The 19831-nt window shown below is 40.3% G+C and overlaps 1 protein-coding gene across 3 annotated transcripts in view; it reads left to right on the top strand.

Annotated features, from left to right (window-relative positions):
* dyrk1aa (dual-specificity tyrosine-(Y)-phosphorylation regulated kinase 1A, a) overlaps nt 1–19831 on the top strand; it is a 166338-nt gene that overhangs the window by 41420 nt on the left and 105087 nt on the right. For all 3 annotated transcript variants that reach the window (XM_059968785.1, XM_059968783.1, XM_059968784.1), the window contains exon 2: nt 5205–5278. In XM_059968785.1, the coding sequence (XP_059824768.1) occupies nt 5269–5278 (10 nt within the window). In that variant the 5' untranslated portion in view covers nt 5205–5268. The remainder of the gene's footprint in view (nt 1–5204; nt 5279–19831) is intronic.

Genomic DNA, 19831 nt, shown 5'->3' on the forward strand with positions numbered 1-19831 from the left:
GTTACTAGATCACCAGTGAACAGTGTCAGAAGCTAACTGTTAGTAACTGAGCATGTGTCATTATGAGCAGCATAACTTATTTGAATACTGAGAGAGAATATATTTTGATCAGGGTGATTAGGAAGTGGTTATGCTCTAATATATGCAGTGGAGTAAATTCTATTATGAACGTAAATAGGAGCAGGAATAGGTCATCTTGCCTGTTGGTCTGGCTACACCATTTAATAATACCATGGATGGTCTGACCATGGAGTCAGCTCCACCGACCTGCCTTCTTCTTGTAACACTTAATTCCCTTAGTATACAAAAATCTATCTAATTGTCTGTTAAGTTTTTTGAGGTGGCCTCCCCTGCTTCCTTGGACAGAGAATTTTGCAGATTAAGAACTCTTTGGGGAAAAATAGTTCCTTCTCATCTCTGCCTTAAATCTTTTCCAGCCTAGTTCCAGTCTCAGCTACCAGTGGGAACAAATTTCCTACCTTTTTTTCACTTTAATAATCTTATATGTTTCTATAAGGTATCTCATTCTTCTGAATTTCAAAGAGTATCCTCCTAGTCTTTCCTCAAAGGCTAAGCCCCTCATTTCTGAAATCAACCTGGTTAACCAGCTCTGTGCCACCAAAACTGGTAAGGCGACCAGAAACCTGTACAGTTGCAGCATAACCTCCCTGCTCTTAAATTCAATCCCTTGATTAGGGAAGGCCAATATTCCATTTGTCTTGATAGCCCATTGCACCTGAAAGCCAAACTTTTTGCCCAGGCACTCCTAAGTCCTTCAGCACAACTTGTTGGAACCTTTCACTGTTTCAGTAGAAATCTGATCTTCTGTTTTTCCTTCCATAGTGAATAAACTTGTATTTACCAGCATATACTCCATGTGCCAGAGCCTTTGCTCAGTCCTTAAGGCAGACAACTTTGATTATCCTGTAACAGTGATTCCTTTATCAATATTATTTTGGGGTATTGTTAGAGGAGGTGATAATGGATTAGGCCACTGTCAGTCATATATTCATTGGAACTATTGGAAATGCATTATCTGAACATTATTTGATTGCATGTGCACTGTGAGTTTTGTGCTTTTCTCTGGCAAAATAGACTGCTAATGATGCTAAGATGAAGAATTTGCTAGGCTCTCTGTTCAGCTGCGAATATCTTTCCTTATTTCCCTCCTTGAGAACTACATTGTTGCACAAAATTTGCAGTCTGATTTGTAATTCTTCCTTAGAATCTGCTGTTAGATATTTATTTCAATGGTCAGCATGAAATCTTGTCATTGTCTACAAGTGATTTTTCTCCCTCCACTCCTGTGGTTAACACTTGCAGTGGACTTTTTGCCAAAAAATGGGAATGATCCTGGTTTTAAAAAAGGTTCAAAGTACATTTATCATTCAAGTACATACATGTCAACATATACAACTGTAAGCTTTGTTTTCTTGCGGGCATACTCAGAAAATCCAAGAAACAGAATCAATCAAAGATCACACTCAACATATTGGACAACCAACCAATGTGCAAAAGATAATGAACTGCAAATACAAGAGCCAAAAAAAGAAAGAAGCAAGAAATATCAAGAAGATGAGAACATTTTATGAACAAAAGTCAAGTTTTCCTCACTGGTTCAAGGTCCTGATGTTTGAGGTGTAGAAACTGTTTTTGAACCTTCTGGTATGGGTTCTGAGGCTCCTGTACCTTTTTTTCTGATGGCAGAAAGTTTACTTTTGAGACCTTGCATAAAGTGATAATGCTCCAGTATTTTTTAAAGAGTAAAATTGTTTCAGCGAAGTGAAGAAAAGTTATCCTCATTGAATGATGTTAAGTTGTTTCAATCTAGAGAATCATAACATTTTTCTATTTATATATTTCTTGCATTTGAGTTTTGATTAAATTGTGGCCAAGTCGTATCCTGTACAAATTCAACAGTTTTTCATGTACAAACATTCTTTATGAGGTGGTGATTGTCGTTTTTGAGAATTAATATACAGGCAGTCCCTGAGTCACGTACGTCCGACAATGAACAACTCATATTTACGAACAGCCTTCCATAAAGCGTATTATATTGAAAATTCGAGTTAAGTACAATTGTTCACAATAACGAATGCACGCACTGCATTGTGATGTACCTGTTCCGAATTATGTACAAATCGGATTTAAAGATGGATTTAGGAATTTGAACTCATTGGTAACCTGGGGACCGCCTGTACCATGTCCTATTTCTTTTCTGTTAGCAATTACAGTATTTCTATTCCTCCCCCCCCCCCCACCGGCAGTAACTGGAATGATCTACTTTGTATCTGTTTTGTTTCTACTGCACATATCTAAACTGTGGACATTTTCAGAATTTATCTTTTTTCTAATTAGCTATTCTCATTAAACATTGTTAATTCATTTGACATGTAGATTATACTAAATAGAGGAATGTGATGATGACCCTCAAGGACAGTTGTAGATGGACAATAAATGCTGCTACTGTCCACAACTTGGAAAATGTGGTAGAGTTTCAGTTCAGAGTAAATCCAAACCTGGAATCTTAAAGGGTTTGTTCATAGGGATGGTTTTTCACATGGCTGCTATTTTTCCAAGTTTAAAAGATGATAAATATTATACCATTTAGAATAGTAAAATGATTCTTCGGAGAGCACCAGGAAATTAATTTTCTCTAGTGGTAAAGTCAGAATTGAGATTACAATGGGAGCAATGACATTTAGGAGTGATGTCAGGCTGCTTTGCACACTGCCAAGTTGATGTTTGGAATCCTTGCCATAGCATAAGAAAGATGATACATTGTTATTTCAGGACATCATTGGGGAAAATTATGAGGGACTTTGGAATTGAGCAATTTGCCAGGGCTTATTCTGTAAAACTTGCAAGCCGTCATCTCTGCTAGCTTTGAAGTAAAAAGGAAGCAAAACTGATTTCAAATTGCAGACTAATGTAATGAAGATATGTTGCTCTTTCTTTGAAATTCTGGATTGCTACTTTAAAACACAATGGGAGTGCAATAGTTCAAGAAGTCAGTTTATCATCCCTGGGGAAGAATGAGATTTTAAAATAAATGTAAACTTTGTCATTTCCTCATTCTCTGAATGAATTGAAAAAGAGCAGTTACAGATCACTCAAAAGTTCAAATTAAATTTTACTATCAAAGTATATATATATGTCACCATATACAACCCTGCGATTCATCTTCCTATGGGCATACTCAGAATCAATAAAAGATCAACCAGAGTGCAAAAGATGGCACACTAGAAATAACTAGCAATAAGTATCGAGAACATGAATAACAGTTCCTTAAAGCGAGATCATTAGTTGTGGGAACATCTCAGTGAATGAGCATGAGAGGACATTTATCCCCTTTTGTTCAAGAGCCTGATTGCTGCGGGGTAGTAACTGTTCCTGAAACTGGTGGCATGAGTCTTAAGTCTTCTACCTGAATGGGCAGTAAGAAAAGAGCTTGGCCTGGGTGGTGAGGATCTCTGATGATGACTGTTGCTTTCCTTTGACGGTGTATCATGTAAATGTTAAATACAAGAGGTTGAAGCAGCAACCTCTTTTCAAGTTTTTGATTCTGCTTCACCTGTAAAACCGCCGTTAGAGACTCAGTATACTGAATTATTCATCTTTGACAACAATGTTCAGGGACTTTAATTGAAATAAATATTTCAAACAGCAACCAATTGCTGAAGTGAGAAGAAAATTGACTGACTAGGAATTGGATGACTAACAAACTGGATGACAGTTCCAAGCTCTTTAATTGTAATATCCAAGAATTATCCCTTTTACATTGCTCTGAACTCAGTCCAGTTTTGGGAAAAGAAAATCATTTAAATGCCAATTTTGCTGTGCTTTTACTGGGAGTTGAAGGAAACTTGGGAATTCCTTGCTGTAGTAGTTGACCTGTGTGCCATATTAAGAGTAGTTGGGTAGTTTCTTTATTTCTATATAACCTTGCCTGATGTACAAAAGCAAGATAGAAATGCATTGATAGTGTTGACCAGCTTCTAATCACATTTCTGCCAGTGTATTTTATTTACTCCATTGGATTGATGGCACTACTTTGTTCTTTTAAAACATAAGATCCATTTAGCAACATTGAAGATTTGGCTGCATTCAGCTAAACTTTTTCACAAATGTTTGAAATTTCATTTTGTTACGGACTGGCAAATTTGTATTTTCTGAAACTAACGTTGAAACTTAAACTGGAATTTTACATAAGTTTGTCTTCATGCCATTCATTGGAAAGGGAAATTAATGGGTAGTAAAAGCAGAGTGATTTTACATTGTGAGCTGATTGAATTAACTAACCTTGTATTTGTTGTTGTTAGAAATAAGATTGTCATTTGCTATTGCTGTTTGCTGAAAAAAATCAATTCAAATTTAGACCTGTGACCAAAAAATAACCCTTAAGTTCATGTACTCATGATGATTAACTTTCTGAATTAAGGTCTACACATTTGCAGAAGCTGTAGATGTGCTAAATAATTTCATTTGTACAGGCCTCCCCTCTGAAAGTAGAGCATTCCTATGAAACATTTCGTAAGCCAAAATGGCGTAAAGCAAAGAACCAATTATCATTAATTTATATGGGAAATGTTTTTGAGCGTTCCCAGACCCAAAAAAAAACTACCAAATCATACCAGATAGCACATAAGACCTAAAATAACACTAACATATAGTAAAAGCAGGAATGATATGATAAATACACAACCTACATAAAGTAGAAATAATGTATGTACAGTGTAGTTTCACTTACCAGAATCAGGAAGACTTAGCCAAAACCGATTTTTAGAAAACAATCGGCACGTACACGCATATACACACACCTGGCCGCGCAAAGCTTCACGGTCATGGTAGTCCTTCTCGGGGTAAATGCAAGTTTAAGCCTTTTTTCATAAAGGCAAAAATCCTGTTCGGATTTCTTTTCGTTAGCGACAACAGGTACTAATGTAAGTCTTTCGTAAAAGCAAAGTGGCGTAAAGCGAATTTCATAAAGTGGGGTCACCTGTATTACATCAGAGCAGATCTGCTTTTTTGGGATATTATTTCTATTGTCTCAATCAGTGACTTAAAACATTGATAGATTGGACAGACATTTATCACTAAAAAGATAGTTTTTTTTAGTTTCAGTATAGTATTGAAATGATAATTGACATTGTCCAATTTTGATAGATTTTCTAATGTATTCACAATTTTTTTGCTTATTGTAGAGCTCTCTGATTTGGCTGCTGGATCCTCTACGGAGAATGATATGAGACGTGACAGAAGAAGACAATGCACACAGGTACTTAAATCTTGATGTCAGGTTCTGTAATGTTGGATACCAGGAATCTACGGCCAAGCATTGTCAAGTTGTTGTTTGTTTCATGGAGCTTTTTTAAACATAAGTGTAAAGAGGGTTTCTTTTTTTTGTTAACTAGCAGGAATGCTAATTTACTGATAACGAGAATGGTATTCCTTTGTAAACCAAATGGGGATTAATGTTCTTTCTTCTGAGTCTGTAAGCTTTTGTTGACGGGCTTTTGGGCAGATCAGCGTGAGGGGGTCGAGAGAGAGGACGCAATGCTCTAAGCTGGGCGAGGATCGGACCCCAAAGGGGGGTCCGAGGCCGGGAGATTCTCCGAGGACGGGGGGGGGATGAAGCTAGATGTGTTTGGTTGACCACTCGGAGGGTCCTGAGCTGTTTGGAGAGTCTAGGAGTTCGGAGGGTCCTGAGCTGCGAGTCGAGGAGTTCGGAGGGGAGCGAATGGTGGCCAGACTTCAGTAATTGAGCTCCAACGGCTGTGCACGAAGTGGTTTGGACTTTGATAAGTTTGGCGCCTTTTCTTTAATTTTCTCTTCATATATACTGTATCGTTATTAATCACTTAGTTATAGTAACCTTTATAAATTGTACTCATTTAATTGCATATGGTGTACTGTCTGTTTTTGGGTGAGGCGGGGACATCACACAGCATCCACACCAGCTGATTACCCAGTTTGGCGGGGCAGAAGGCTGCTCCCCCTAGACGAGAACGAGCTGAGCGAGCCTGAGGCGACCCAAGGGGTTACGTTGTGGGGTGCTCGTCCGGGGTTGATTTCTTTGGAAGCTGTGGGATCGCCCTCTTTGGATTGTGTCTGCGGCGAAGAGCTGGTGTGCCTTTGTGGGTGTGCGATTGCTGGTTATCGCTACGTGTGTGTTGGGTTGGGTGGCTGCTGTTGCTAGCCTGGAGGTCGTTGTTCGATTTCCAACTAGTGCTGACGAAATGGTGGTGGGACCATGGGCTGTCCGTACTGTTTGGAGATTGAGGAGTGACAGGTTGGGATGTTTCAGCAGTGGTGAGCTCTGCCCGGTCGTTGGAATAACGTCCAGCCCTAAAGGGGCGGAGGCGTGGGCGGAGCGGACCCCTCATTTGTTGGGTGAGTGGCAGTGCTTGGCTGAGGGAAAGCGACAGGGACGGGTTGAAAGTTTGAGTAGGCGGGCTGGTGACTTTGTTAGAACTGTCGGGCGCAATTACCTCGAAGTGACCGCTGCCAGTTCTGGGAAAGTGTGGGAAAATGTGTGTGGTTCGACTGGAAGTCAAATGCCGCAGCTGGGGGGCTTATCATATCCGTGGCAGGAGATTGGTGGGAAGTTTTTAGGGTATCCCTTTTTGCCTAGGGGGGCAGATAAATTGCTTGTGGTGCCAAGGGGATCTGTCAAGGGGATCAGTTGTTCCGTTGATTCGAGAGGTGTCGGGAAACTTAGAGGAGGCCCAGTGGGGGAACGGCTTGGGGTCTCTGGGGGAGCACGTTCCCAGCAATGTACCAAGGAACTCCCGAAAGGAGCAGACCCTATTCCTGAAGGCTTAGAGGGGCCATGCGCACAGGTGTTGTTACGGATGGATGGAAGTCAAGTTAAAGCCATCCTCGGCACCGGGGCGCCGGTGAAGTTGCTGTACAGTTTGTTTAATAACCGTTATTGGAAGCATTTACCCTTGACGATATTGAGAACACTGGAGATTCGGGGTACCAGTGCCGGTGATTATCCAGACGACGGTTGTTGGTCAGTGAAAATGGAGTTCTTGGAGGCAAATGTGGAGGGGACTGAGGTTCAGGAATCGTTAATGCTGATGTGTCCGGACCCTGTTGAGACGGGCAGCGTTTCTGTTCTAGAGAGAACCAATATCCTGCTGGTGCACTTGGGGGCCTGCCCGGAGGAGGCGGGTGAGCGTTGTTTGGAGGCATTGTCGATGCACCCAGAGTTTCGAGCTGCTTGTGTGGACGTGTGTAGCAGCATTGGGCTGATACCGAATTCAAACAAGAGCCATTGGCGGTACGGCCTGGGGGAAGTATCTGAGGGTGAGACCCTCCTAGTGGACGCTGCGAAATACCACGAGGGAGCGGAGTTGACTGCTGAAGACACCTCGGAGAGAGAGAGGTTGCGGCGACTGGCCCCTGAAGCCGTGGGCAGCGTGTGTGTGGATTATAGTGCGCTGAAGAGGCGCACTGTCAGTGACCAGAATATGGCCCTGAGGGCCGGAGAGGCGATGGCCTGTCTGAGTGGTGCGAAATGGTTTAAGGTGCTGGATCTGAGGAGTGGATGTTGCCAGATCCCGATGATTGGGGCCGACAAGAAGAAGACAGCCGTTATAAATTCTCTAGGAGTCTTCGGGTCCGAAAAGATGCCACAGGGCATATCTGGAGCCCTTGCAAACTTCCTGCTGGGCAGGTGGAAGACCATAGGGGATGTGGAGGCGTTTGGAGTTTTGGTTTATGTGGATGATCTCTTGGTGTTTGGATTTGCCTCAGGAGAATATGAAGTGAGGTCGTTGCAGGAGCAGCTGAGAACTACCGAGTTAAAGTGTTTTCGGGACACGTGCCAGGGCTGGCGAAGGTCACAGCTCGTGAGTGACTGTCTCTACGGAATCAAGTTTGAAATGAAGACGGAGAGACTGGAGAAAGTGATCTGGAACCATTCGGAAGACTTACAAGTTGGAGAGAATGAAGAAAGTTGTCTGACTGAGGGTAATAGCAAACTGAGAACCCGGAGAGGGGAGTTTGCGGAGGTGAAGAAATTACAGACAAATCTCAGAAGAGAGAAGCGGAGGCTTGAAGGGAACCTGAAGGTGACCATCGACAGTTTAAATGAAGTGCAAAACCTGAAAGTTGATCTGGAAGAAGTCATGAGGAAGAAAAAGCTGGAGAGAAGTGCAGTGAATACTGAACAGGAGGCTGAAGAGACTGCGGGAGCAGTGCAGGCCACGTGTTTCCGTTTGGAGAAGATCAAACAGCAGCTACCGATCACAGGAATGAGGAAGAATACAGATTCGATGGATGATGTGCTGGATGTGTGGTACATGCTGCCTTTTGCTGACTTTCCCTCGATTGAGGAAGAGACCTTTGGCCCTTCTCCCATTGAGTCAGCTGTAGCGGGGAGGGTTAGCTGTGCGCAGTGTGGGGCATGAGTGAGAGGTTGAGAGAGGAGTTGGTAGTGAGCCCAAGGTATCCCCAGTTGTGTCCGAGCCTGAAGGGTTTAGGTGAGGGGGTACGGAGGCCTCAGAAGGGTTAGGGAACTCCCAGATAGTTGGCCTAAGTAGCGCCTGAGGAACAGGGCGTGAGGGTTACTGTGTGGGGAGGAGATGTCACTGTTTGTGCTTGGGTTACAGTGTGTTGTCAGGAAAGGTGGCGAGTTATTTAGTAGTCATGAGGACATGACTTTTATTTGGTGGAGGGAGAGTGTAAAGAGGGTTTCTTCTTTTTGTTAACTAGCAGGAATGCTAATTTACTGATAACGAGAATGGTATTCCTTTGTAAACCAAATGGGGATTAATGTTCTTTCGTCTGAGTCTGTAAGCTTTTGTTGACGGGCTTTTGGGCAGATCGGCGCGAGGGGGTCGAGAGAGAGGACGCAATGCTCTAAGCTGGGCGAGGATCGGACCCCAAAGGGGGGTCTGAGGCCGGGAGATTCTCCGAGGACGGGGGGGGGGGATGAAGCTAGATGTGTTTGGTTGACCACTCGGAGGGTCCTGAGCTGTTTGGAGAGTCTAGGAGTTCAGAGGGTCCTGAGCTGCGAGTCGAGGAGTTCGGAGGGGAGCGAATGGTGGCCAGAAGACTTCAGTAATTGAGCTCCAACGGCTGTGCACGAAGTGGTTTGGACTTTGATAAGTTTGGCGCCTTTTCTTTAATTTTCTCTTCATATATACTGTATCGTTATTAATCACTTAGTTATAGTAACCTTTATAAATTGTACTCATTTGATCGCATATGTTGTACTGTCTGTTTTTGGGCGAGGCGGGGACATCACACAGCATCCACACCAGCTGATTACCCAGTTTGGCGGGGCCGAAGGCTGCTCGCCCTAGACGAGAACGAGCTGAACGAGCCTGAGGCGACCCAAGGGGTTACATAAGATAAACTTCTGGTTGGTCAAAAATATTAAAATTGACCATGCCTTCTTATATTGTTCTGCATTTTACAGAGTGAAAAGTTCTGCTAAGAGTGCAGAGCAGGCTTTTTATAATGATGCCATGATCATGGGACATGAATTACGGGCCAAGACCCTGAGATTCATATCCTTAGAATGGAGAAGATTAAAGTGAGGTGATTAGAATTGTTAATTTAATAGGGGTTTGTGATGATTTTGATGGAATAAACAGCAAGTTATAACTGGAGGTAAAGGAATTAAGATAATAAAGAAAAGAAGGGGCAAAAGTTATCTTTTTATTTGCTACACATTATGTTGTAGAACAAAACAGAAAGAAAGAAATTTTGGGAAGTAAAATGGGCACTGAGCTATTGAATGTGATGGAATGAATTCATTTGTGCTTCTGATTACTTGTGAACAAATAAGTTGTACACTTCCCTTGCTATATTGCAATAGTGTTCCTTTTAAATATATCTATCAACTCCTTGGGACATTTGAGTAGATATGGTTTGCAGTGATGTATGAATTTAAAGCTGCATCTCAGTTTAATGAGCAAGTAATTGCTAGATTTAGTCTGGAATAGAACATTGACATACTGTCTGCGCTGTGTGTTAAAATAGAAGTGCAACATTGTTGTGCAAGTAATGTAGTGCAAGTCTAATCCCAAAAGCATTTCTGTTGGGGAGTCATAGCACCAAGAGACTAGATAATTGTTCTGATGTGCTTTGTCTGACAAGCTATTGATCCTGCCAGAAATTTAATGGTAACACTGTTGATTGAAGCTTAGAAAGAATCACCTTCTTTGAGGGCAATATAGGATTAATTGCATAAAAATGCCCTCACTAGAAGACATAGTCCATCCTTATTTGGAATATTGAAGCTAATAGAAAATCACACTAACAAAGGGCATTTAAAAAGCATTGTTTTATTATTTGTCTTGTTAGATATTTTGTTGAGCATATATGCCTTCTGAACATCTGAAGGGTTTGGTGTATTAATTACAAAAGGGGTTCAAACTTAAAAGGATAAAGATAAGTGTATTTCATTTTACTTGTTGGTGAAGAATTAATGTCTTATGGCCCATTTATCAGTTGAAAATAATTACCGTAAATTCCAGAATATAAGCCGCTACTTTTTTCCCACGCTTTGAACACTGCGGCCTATACTACGGTGCGGCTAATGCATTTTTTTTTCATGCCACCAAAAACATTTTGCCTCGTAACAGTAGACCAATAAAATTGATGAGTAGTTCACAGAGGTCCAATGAAATTGTACGATAAATCAAGCGCACTTTCACAATTAAATTATTGTAAATCAGTCATTTGTATTCACCCTCATCAACATGGAAAACACTCGAAGAAAAGCATATGATGCAGCTTTTAAGTTAAAGGCGATCAATCTGGCGGTTGAAGAAGGAAATCGAGCTGCTGCACACAATCTTGGCATAAATGAATCGATGGTGAGACGGTGGAGACTCCAGCGTGAAGAACTGAGTCAATGCAAAAAGACGACAAAAGCTTTCAGAGGTAATCATAGCAGATGGCCCAAACTTGAAAACTTTCTTGAAGACTGGGTTAACACACAGAGAGCAGGCGGCCGCGGTGTTTCCACCGTGCAGATCAGACTGAAGGCTAAAGCAATCGCCACCAAAATGAAAATCGAAGATTTTAGAGGTGGGCCATCGTGGTGTTTTAGATTTATGAGACGAAAAGGCCTGTCTGTCAGGGTATGCACGACTCTGTGTCAGCAGCTCCCTCCCGACCATGAGGAAAAACTTGCTAACTTCCGCACATTCACTCAAACAAAGATAGTGGAGAATTCCATCGGGCCAGATGATATCATAAATATGGATGAAGTACCTTTGACGTTTGACCTGCCTCTCACTCGGACTGTTAATAAAAAAAGGTGACTCGTCCATCACACTGAAAACAAGTGGCCATGAGAGAACGCATTTTACTTGTGTTCTGAGCTGCACAGCATCCGGACTAAAGCTTCCACCGATGGTGATTTTTAAGCGGCTGACAATGCCAAAGGAAAAATTCCCAAAGGAAATCATGGTGAAAGTCAATAAGAAAGGTTGGATGATGGAGAGTCTAATGAAGGATTGGCTGAGAGAGTGCTACGCCAAGCGACCAGGGGGATTTTTTCACAGAAAAAAACGGCGCTGCGCGTTGAGTGGGAGGCTTGGATGACGAGTGGCGAGAAATCCTTTACCAAAACAGGACGCATGCGAAGAGCATCTTTAACTCAAGTCTGCCAGTGGATCCTAAATGCGTGGAGCCGTGTCACAACATCCACCATCACCAACGGGTTTCGAAAGGCTGGACTGCTGCGTGATGAAGAGGACCGCGTGCGCTCAAGTGAGAGCGACAACGAAGAGACTGAAGTGAGTGACGAGATCCTGAGGTTGTTCAGTTCGGACACTGAAGAAGAGGACTTTGATGGTTTTAGTGCACAGGAGGAAGATGAAGAAGGCGATCAATAACTTTTCCTGGCAGTATATATATTTTTTTTACCAGTCGTTAGGAGATATTGGAATGTTGTTCGTGCACTGTTCAGTAAAAAAGTATACGCAACGTAATTTGTGTGTTGCCGATACGTATGTATATTTAAAAGTAGCTGTGTTACAGGCACTGTTCGAAAAAAAGCATTTGCAATATGTATTTGTTTATGTTACCATACAGATTTAATTAAAAGTTAAAAAATCCTCACGTGTAATATCTTTCTGTGTAAATATCTCATATTACAACGTGGGACACCTGCGGCTTAAAATCCGGTGCGGCCTGTACAAGTACAAAATTGATTTTCTTTCTAAAATTAGAGCGTGCGGCTTTTAATCAGGTGCGCTCTGTAGTCCGGAATCTACGGTAAATTGTCAGAAATGAAATTGTCACTCTCAAGTTGACATCAAACATAAATAACATAAATGAAACAAAGCTAACATTAATAACATAAATGAAAGCACATGTAACCCTTATGTTATTTTAAATGCATTGTTTTTGAGTCACTAAAAGAAAAAGCACATCTAGAAAACAAAAACATTTATGTCAGAATGTTGTTTCTGGATTTCGGTTCTGCATTCAACACTATTGCCTTACGGACTTCGGTGAACTACTCCTTGGTCTAAATACACCATTGTGCAGCTAATTGGCTGTTGGACTTCCTAACTAATGGACCTCAGATAGTCAGGATGCACAACTGCTCCTCCCTCCCCTTGATCCTCAACATGGGTGCCCCTCAGGGCTGTGTACTGAGCTCACTGCTGTATATTCTGCTCACATATGACTGTATGGCCAAACACTCGAGTAATCACATTGTCAAGTTTGCAGGTGACACGACAATGGTGAAACTAATCACCAACAATGATGAGATGGCCTACAGTGGAAGAGCATGAGGCCTCCTGGTGCCAGGTAAATAACCTCTTCCTTAATGTCAATAAGACAAAGGAGATGGTTAGGCAACTTCAGTAGAACTTACACTACTCACCCTTCCCCCCCCCCCCCCCCCCCATATTGCTGGCATAGCAGTGGAATTTATGAGAAGTTTCAAACTCTTGGGAGTGCACATCTCACACAACCTGTCACGGTCCCAGAACACATTCTACAGGATTAAGAAAGCTCACCAATGCTTCTCCTTTCTGAGGAGGCTGAAGAGAACTGGACTACGTACATAAATATTTACAACCTTTCTACAGAAGTGTTAATAGTGTATCCTAACAAGCTGCATCTTTGTATGGTACAGACACTGCACAATGATGAACAGGGAAGGCTGTACACCAGATAGTTGAAACTGCACTACACATTTCTGGCAGCAGTCTACCCACCATCAAGGACTATACACAGAAAGGTGCCAGAAAAGGGTCTGCAATATCATGAAAGATCCCACCCACCTTGCTCGTGGGCTGTTTGTCCCACTCCCATCAGGGAGTTCCAAGACCACTAGGCTCAGAAACAGTTACTTTCCCCAAGCAGTAAAACTGATCAATACCTCCACCCACTAACCTCCCCCACCACCACTATTTTATCATTTCCTGGCAGACACTTTATGTACAGGCATTTTATATACATATAATCTGTCCTAAGTATGTAAGCTAACTTTTATTATTGTGTTCTCTCTTTTTATTTTGCTGCTTTGGATCACAGAAACATTTATTTCATTGTCCTTTACACTTGTGTACTGGAAATGCATTAAACAATCTTGAATCTTTAATATTAAAGAAAAATCCAGTTTTATCATGCGCTTTTCTTTCAGCATTATATTTGTGTAGAAATCCAGCCTGTTTTGCTGTTTTTAAAGTACATCCTATTAACATGTATCACAACATATTTTTAAAGCAGTTATTGAAACCCAACTTTTTATTTTGAAGCCCTACTTACAGCATTGTTAAATATGCTTTGGAAATAATATTACAAATTTGCAAAAAATACAGATTTATCAAATTGGCTTAATGCTTCAGATTTGAAATCCTTCTATACCAGTATAATTTTTTTCAGTTGATGGAGTAAACAATTGTGCTGTTTCTTCAGGTTGGAGAGATTGCACATGTATTGTGGTTAAATGTTCATTCCTGGATTTTGCTTGCTAGATGCAAATAATATTGATGTTTTATTGTCCATATCTAGTTGATCCTGAGAGAGCTGCTGCTGATGTCTTTCATAAAACTGGCAAACAGCGGTTCTTGAGAATGACCTGTCAGCAGTAAATCAATAGTGAAATATGTCCAAACGAGGTGGTACACAATTTGGAGTAAAATGTGAGTTTTCAATGTTCAGGCAAATACTATCAGCGATAGAGGCTATAAAAGAGGGAGTCATTGTTAATCCTGGTAACTCTTGTTAACACAAATGGATATTGTGTGGTACAATGTTATATCCCACTTGATTGATAGTACAGAATGTTATCCCAGTTCTCCTGGGCTACTTCATTATCGGAGAAGTTGCGAATAACAGTTGCTGTCTTTATCAGAAGTGCATATTCTCAGTTGACCCAGAAAGTTTGATGATGCAAGCAATGTGAACTGTGCTGAAACTGATGCATTTTAGAAAATATCAAGTAGAATAGGAATTAATTTTATAAGTGAAATAATATCCAGACTATCTTTTCAATCATACACCCCCTCTTCTGCCAAACTGTTCTCCTGATATACCGAGTTTCTGTTTTAGTAATTTTTTTGTGAAACCTGGATTATAGCTACTCTTAAATTTCTTAAAATTTAATTGTTAATACATTGAGCACCAGTAAATTTCTGTGCGTCTTAATATCGTTTTTTTTCTTTAAGGTGTGTTTTTTGTTGACCCCCAGTATATGCTATAAAAATATTTGCGCAGTGGAGCCACCTGAAATTATGATTAATCATTAAATTGGGATTTATTTAGAATCTGTTGCAGCATGTTCTTAATAGTTGAACACATTTTAAATATATTTTATGTATTTATCTTGTGTTTAAGTAAATGGAAACTGGGAAATACAGATTGTTGACACAAGATGGCAAAGGTGTTGTCAATAGAAATAGATGTTGGTCACATGTAAGGAATTGTCACTGGAGGTCTGATGGTTCTGATCTTGCGGTGATGGAGGAACACTGACATTTCTTAGTTGGGATAGGCTAGAACTTGTAGGCTTTATATACTGCTTCTACCTCATTCTTTCAAGTGCTGAGGTTATGTATTTGGCCAGTCATGTCGGAAGAAAGCTTGGCAGATTATTTGGGTGCATCTTGTGGATGATCCTTGTTGCAGCTATGTAACTCATTGAAGAAGGCTACTTTTATTGTGAATGCAGTTTTACTTGTGGAGGCTCGTGCTCATGGTGGAATAGATTTGTGGAATCAGTAAGTGAGTCAGTTATTAGAGGATGCTCAGTCACGGCTTTATAATAGAGAGACATCCATTTAGAACAGATGAGGAAACGTTACCTTAGCCGGAGATGGTGAATCTGTGGAATTCATTGCTACAGACTGTTGTGCGGGCCAATTGATTGGGTTATTTAATAAGTCAACTGTGCTGGAATGGCAGAGCTAATTTGGGCCCAGTTGCCTATGTCTTATGGTCTTGTAGTCATTTGCAACCACTTGGCACAAGGTTGACATCAGTTAAATTTCCAGTTTGTTGAAAGCCCCTTTCATCCCAATTTACCAACGAACAAATATCTTGATGTATTGGCAGAAGTATATATGGCATGGTTTTACTCAGTTTAGATTGTTCAATATTGTTCAGTTCATTTAGAGAGAGCTAATGCTAACACTTTTATGTAGGAATCTTAGTTCTCAATTATCAGGCCAAACCTGGCCTAGACCTACCACTGATGAGATTGAATTGCTTCATTAACTGCAGAATAATGAGCGGAACTGACATTGAGCAATCATCAGTTAACAGTTCACTTCCAACCCTGAAGGTCATTGTAAATGCAACAAATCATTTTTTGAAGTTTATTCAATGTACAAAGTCTAATGTGCAAAGACAATAGAATCTAAAATCATTAATTACAATAAGTAGCCAAATAATTCAGTGACTTGAGTACTGATCAACCAAGCTTAAAAATTATGCTCTTCATATAAAAATTGTTCTTTTTAAATTGGGATACAGTGTCTTGGTGTAATATTTCCTGTTAAAGATGTGAATTTTATTGATCTCCAAGCCATTCTTGATCCATCTGCAAGACAGTGTAACTTGAAAAGCACGAGATTACCAATGGACACCTTGTAAAAGACCAATGTAGATGATTTTGGTATTTCACTACCCATGTGGCTGTAGTCATTTTTGAAATATATCCACAAAAATCATGAGAGGCTTAGGGAGTTGAAGTACAAATAAAAATAGAAGACTTTTCCAATGCATGTTCAATTATTGGGGACAAACAATTGGAAAAATAAGCACCGACTGCGTAAACCAAATGCAAAGGAAGGACTACAGTGTTACTTGCCTTCACTGTTGAAATATTAAATATTTTTTCTTGACATTTACAATATATCATGATATTAGAAAGTGAATTCTTATGTGCTCAAGTATTGAAGTAATGTATGAATCTAAATTGTGAAAGCTACCAACTTAACCTATTTATTGCATTTTGTTATCTCTATTCATTATCCGAGATTTTAGTTCAGTTCTTAATTGCAGAATGGAATGTGATATTATTAAAGAAAAATAATTTCCAATTACACATAATTTCCCTTATTTAAAGTCCGGCATTGAGTGATCAGGGCAGGTTGGAATGGGGTTAGGAGAGTGAAAGAAAATATGATGAATATATTAGTATTCACATGATGAATTTTGGTTTGTTTAATAGAGTTTGTTTTTTCTGTAACAAAGCTTATTCTGCCTCCATCTAGGTAATTTGGAATGACAGACAAGGTAGTAATTCTTTGCTCCAATATATTGACCACCATCACACAGGAGTGTGTTTGTAGTTTTGATGTTTTACAAGTTTTTGTTAGCTGCTTAAATTTGTACTATCAAAAGCTTTAATGAAGGCATACTGCTTCTAATTATAGTTTATTTGCAACATCCAACACCAGGTGTAAATTGCTTACCTGGAAAGCTTTTAGAATTTGATATGATTGAAAATGGCAGTTCACCTTCTCCAAAAGCTTTTTATTTTTGAGTTTGTGCACTGACTCTTGAAGTTTACTATCAATGCTGAGAATCTCATTGGATAATTTTATTGTTTAGGTTCTTCTGCTTCAATGAGTGTTATTTGTTAGACATCTGGAAAAGTTTTATATATTTTTTTCCTTGGAGAACGAAATAATACTTGAAATAAATTTTCAAATATGTAAGATGAAATTGTCGGCATGATGTTCCCTTGAACCTCAGCATGTATAACCCTGCTCAGGGAACGGTATTGATGCCGTTCAAGCTCTTTGTTTCTGTGTATGTATCCTGATTTCACTGTATCAATGCTGAATATAAATTGTTAGTTGGTAGTTTATAACTTGTATGACATTCAGTCTAATCTGTGTATCTGTGTATCTAGTTTATTGTATGAAAACTAAATATTTGCATGTCTATTCTTTTGCTGGTTTCAAGCTGCTTGTTTCAAGGGTTAAAAGCAACTTGGAATTATGACAAAGCATAATTTTCATTGCATGTTTACTACTTGTTTTCCTATTGGGCAACAGCAGGCAGTTGCACCCCAGCAACAGAAGTGTGTTATTAACATGTCTTGCTGTGATTTGATCAGCAAGTTTGAACGACAGCCAATCATCTAGTGCTATTGCTTTGGTAGGCTAAGCTAATTAGATGCTGTTGCTGGGATCAGGGTGGTTACTTAGTGCAGTTCTGCTGCATTGTGTTGCTTGGCAGAGAGACATTGATAAATGAGTAGTTAATGATCTGCAGTGCTCCTGCTTTCTGCAGGCAGGCTGAGATTTTAAAGTAGGAGAGGGAATATCTAACTGCAGGGCAAGTGTTTTCTGAAGCTCTGTTTATAGATTTTAGCCTAGCTTCCGAGTAGCAGTTTTGGAATTTAAGCATATTAATTGCCGTAGAAGTGCTTTGTTTCTAAATAACCTAAATTTGATAGATATGCGTTATACGGAGCCAATCTGTCTTTCATTTTAAAGTATGCAGGGAAATGGCTAAAATTAAATTGTCTCCCGCCCACCTCGGCCCTGAAAGATTTATACATTATATTTTAACATTTATTAACTTCAATACAACTGTCTTAACCTCCAGTTTTTTATTATTAAATACATATTCTGAGTTGAGTGGCTCCTTTTGTGCTATTTAAGTTGGGCTACAAGTGTTGAAAGTAAATTTATTTTGTTACCATATGCAACCCTGAGATTCATTCTTTTGCAGACAAACTCAGTAAATCCAATAACTGCAATAAAATCAGTGAAAGATCACGCCAGTAGGCTGGACAACAAGTGTGCAAAAGACAACAAACTGTGCACAAAGAAAGAAAAAAATAATGGTAATAAATATATGAGCAATAAATATTGAGAACATCAGATGAAGAGTCCTTGAAAGTGAGTCCATGGATTGTGGGACCAGTTCATTGATGGGACAAGTGAAGCTGAGTAAAGTTATCCTCTCTAGTGCAAGGCCTGATGGTTTCGGGGTAATAACTGTTCCCTAACCTGGTGATGACAGTACTGAGACTACTGTCCCACCTTCCTGATGGCAAAGGTGAGAATAGAGTTTGCCCTGGGTGGGGTTCCAGATTATGGACAGTTCTTTCCTGCTACATCACTCTGCATGTAAATGTGCTCAATGGTATGGAGGGCTTTACCCCTGATGGACAGGGCTGTATCCACTTTTTTTTTGTAGGAATTTCCATTCAAAGACATTGGAGTTTCTAAAGTGGGTTGTGATGTAGCCAGTCAATATAGTCTCCACCGTACATCCACAGAAATTTGTCAAAAGTTCTGATGAATCTTCGCAAACTTCAAAGTTTGTAGAGGTGATGCTTTGCTTTCTTCGTAATTGCACTTGTGTGGTAGGCACAGGACAGGTCCCCTAAAATAATAACACCAAGAGTTTTAAAGTTGTTGACCCTCTCCACCTCTGATTCCTCCCAATGAGGAATGGACCTCTGGTTTCCTCCTCAAGTGAGTAATAAGCTTCTTGGTCTTGCTAACTTTGAGTGAGATTTTGTTGTGACACCACTCAGCCAGATTTTCAAACTCCCTCCAATATGCTGGTTCGTCACCACTTTTGATCTGGCTGCCAACAGTCAGCAAATGAATTCGAGCTGTGCTTAGCCACAGTGTTAAGTATAAAGTGAGTAGAGCTGGGGATTAAGCATATAGTGTTTTTTGGGTTTAAGTGTTTTTCTGTGCATTTCTGAGTAACAAAAGTGAAGTTGCATTGACATAGCAGTTTTAACAATTGAGCATGTTCAAAACAGCCAGGGGAATCATTTTGAATTGCAGTTCCTGTTAGAGGAGTGGGAAGTTTAGAAAGCAAGCATATGTATTCTTAGAATGTCTGAACCTTTTGTTTGTAAAGGAAATGCTTTACTCAAGCTTGATATTCAATACACACAAAATGCTGGAGGAACAACAGGACAGGCAGCATCAATGGCAAAGAATACAGTTGATGTTTTGGTCTGACACCCTTTAGCAGGACTGGAGAAAGAAAGATGAGGAGTCAGAGTTAGAAGGTGTTGGGAGAGGAGGCAGAAGCACAGGTGATAGGTGAAACTGGGAAGGGTGAAGTAAAGAGCTGGGACATTGATTGATGAAAGAGATACAGGGCTGGAGGAGAGGGAAATCCAATAGGAAAGGACAGAAGGCCATGGAAGAAAGAAAAGGGGAGAGGAGCACCAAAGGGAGACGATGGGTAGGCAAGGAGATGAGAGAGGAAAAAGTGGATGGGGAATAGAGATTGAGGGGAGAGCTTTACCACAAGTTCAAGAAATCAATGTTCATGCTGTCAGGTTGGAGGCTATCCAGACGGAATAAAAGATGTTTCTTCTCCAACCTGAGAAATATAAAACTTCAGTTGCTCC

The sequence above is a fragment of the Hypanus sabinus genome, chromosome 4 (assembly GCF_030144855.1).
Source record: "Hypanus sabinus isolate sHypSab1 chromosome 4, sHypSab1.hap1, whole genome shotgun sequence".
Lineage (NCBI taxonomy): Eukaryota > Metazoa > Chordata > Chondrichthyes > Myliobatiformes > Dasyatidae > Hypanus > Hypanus sabinus.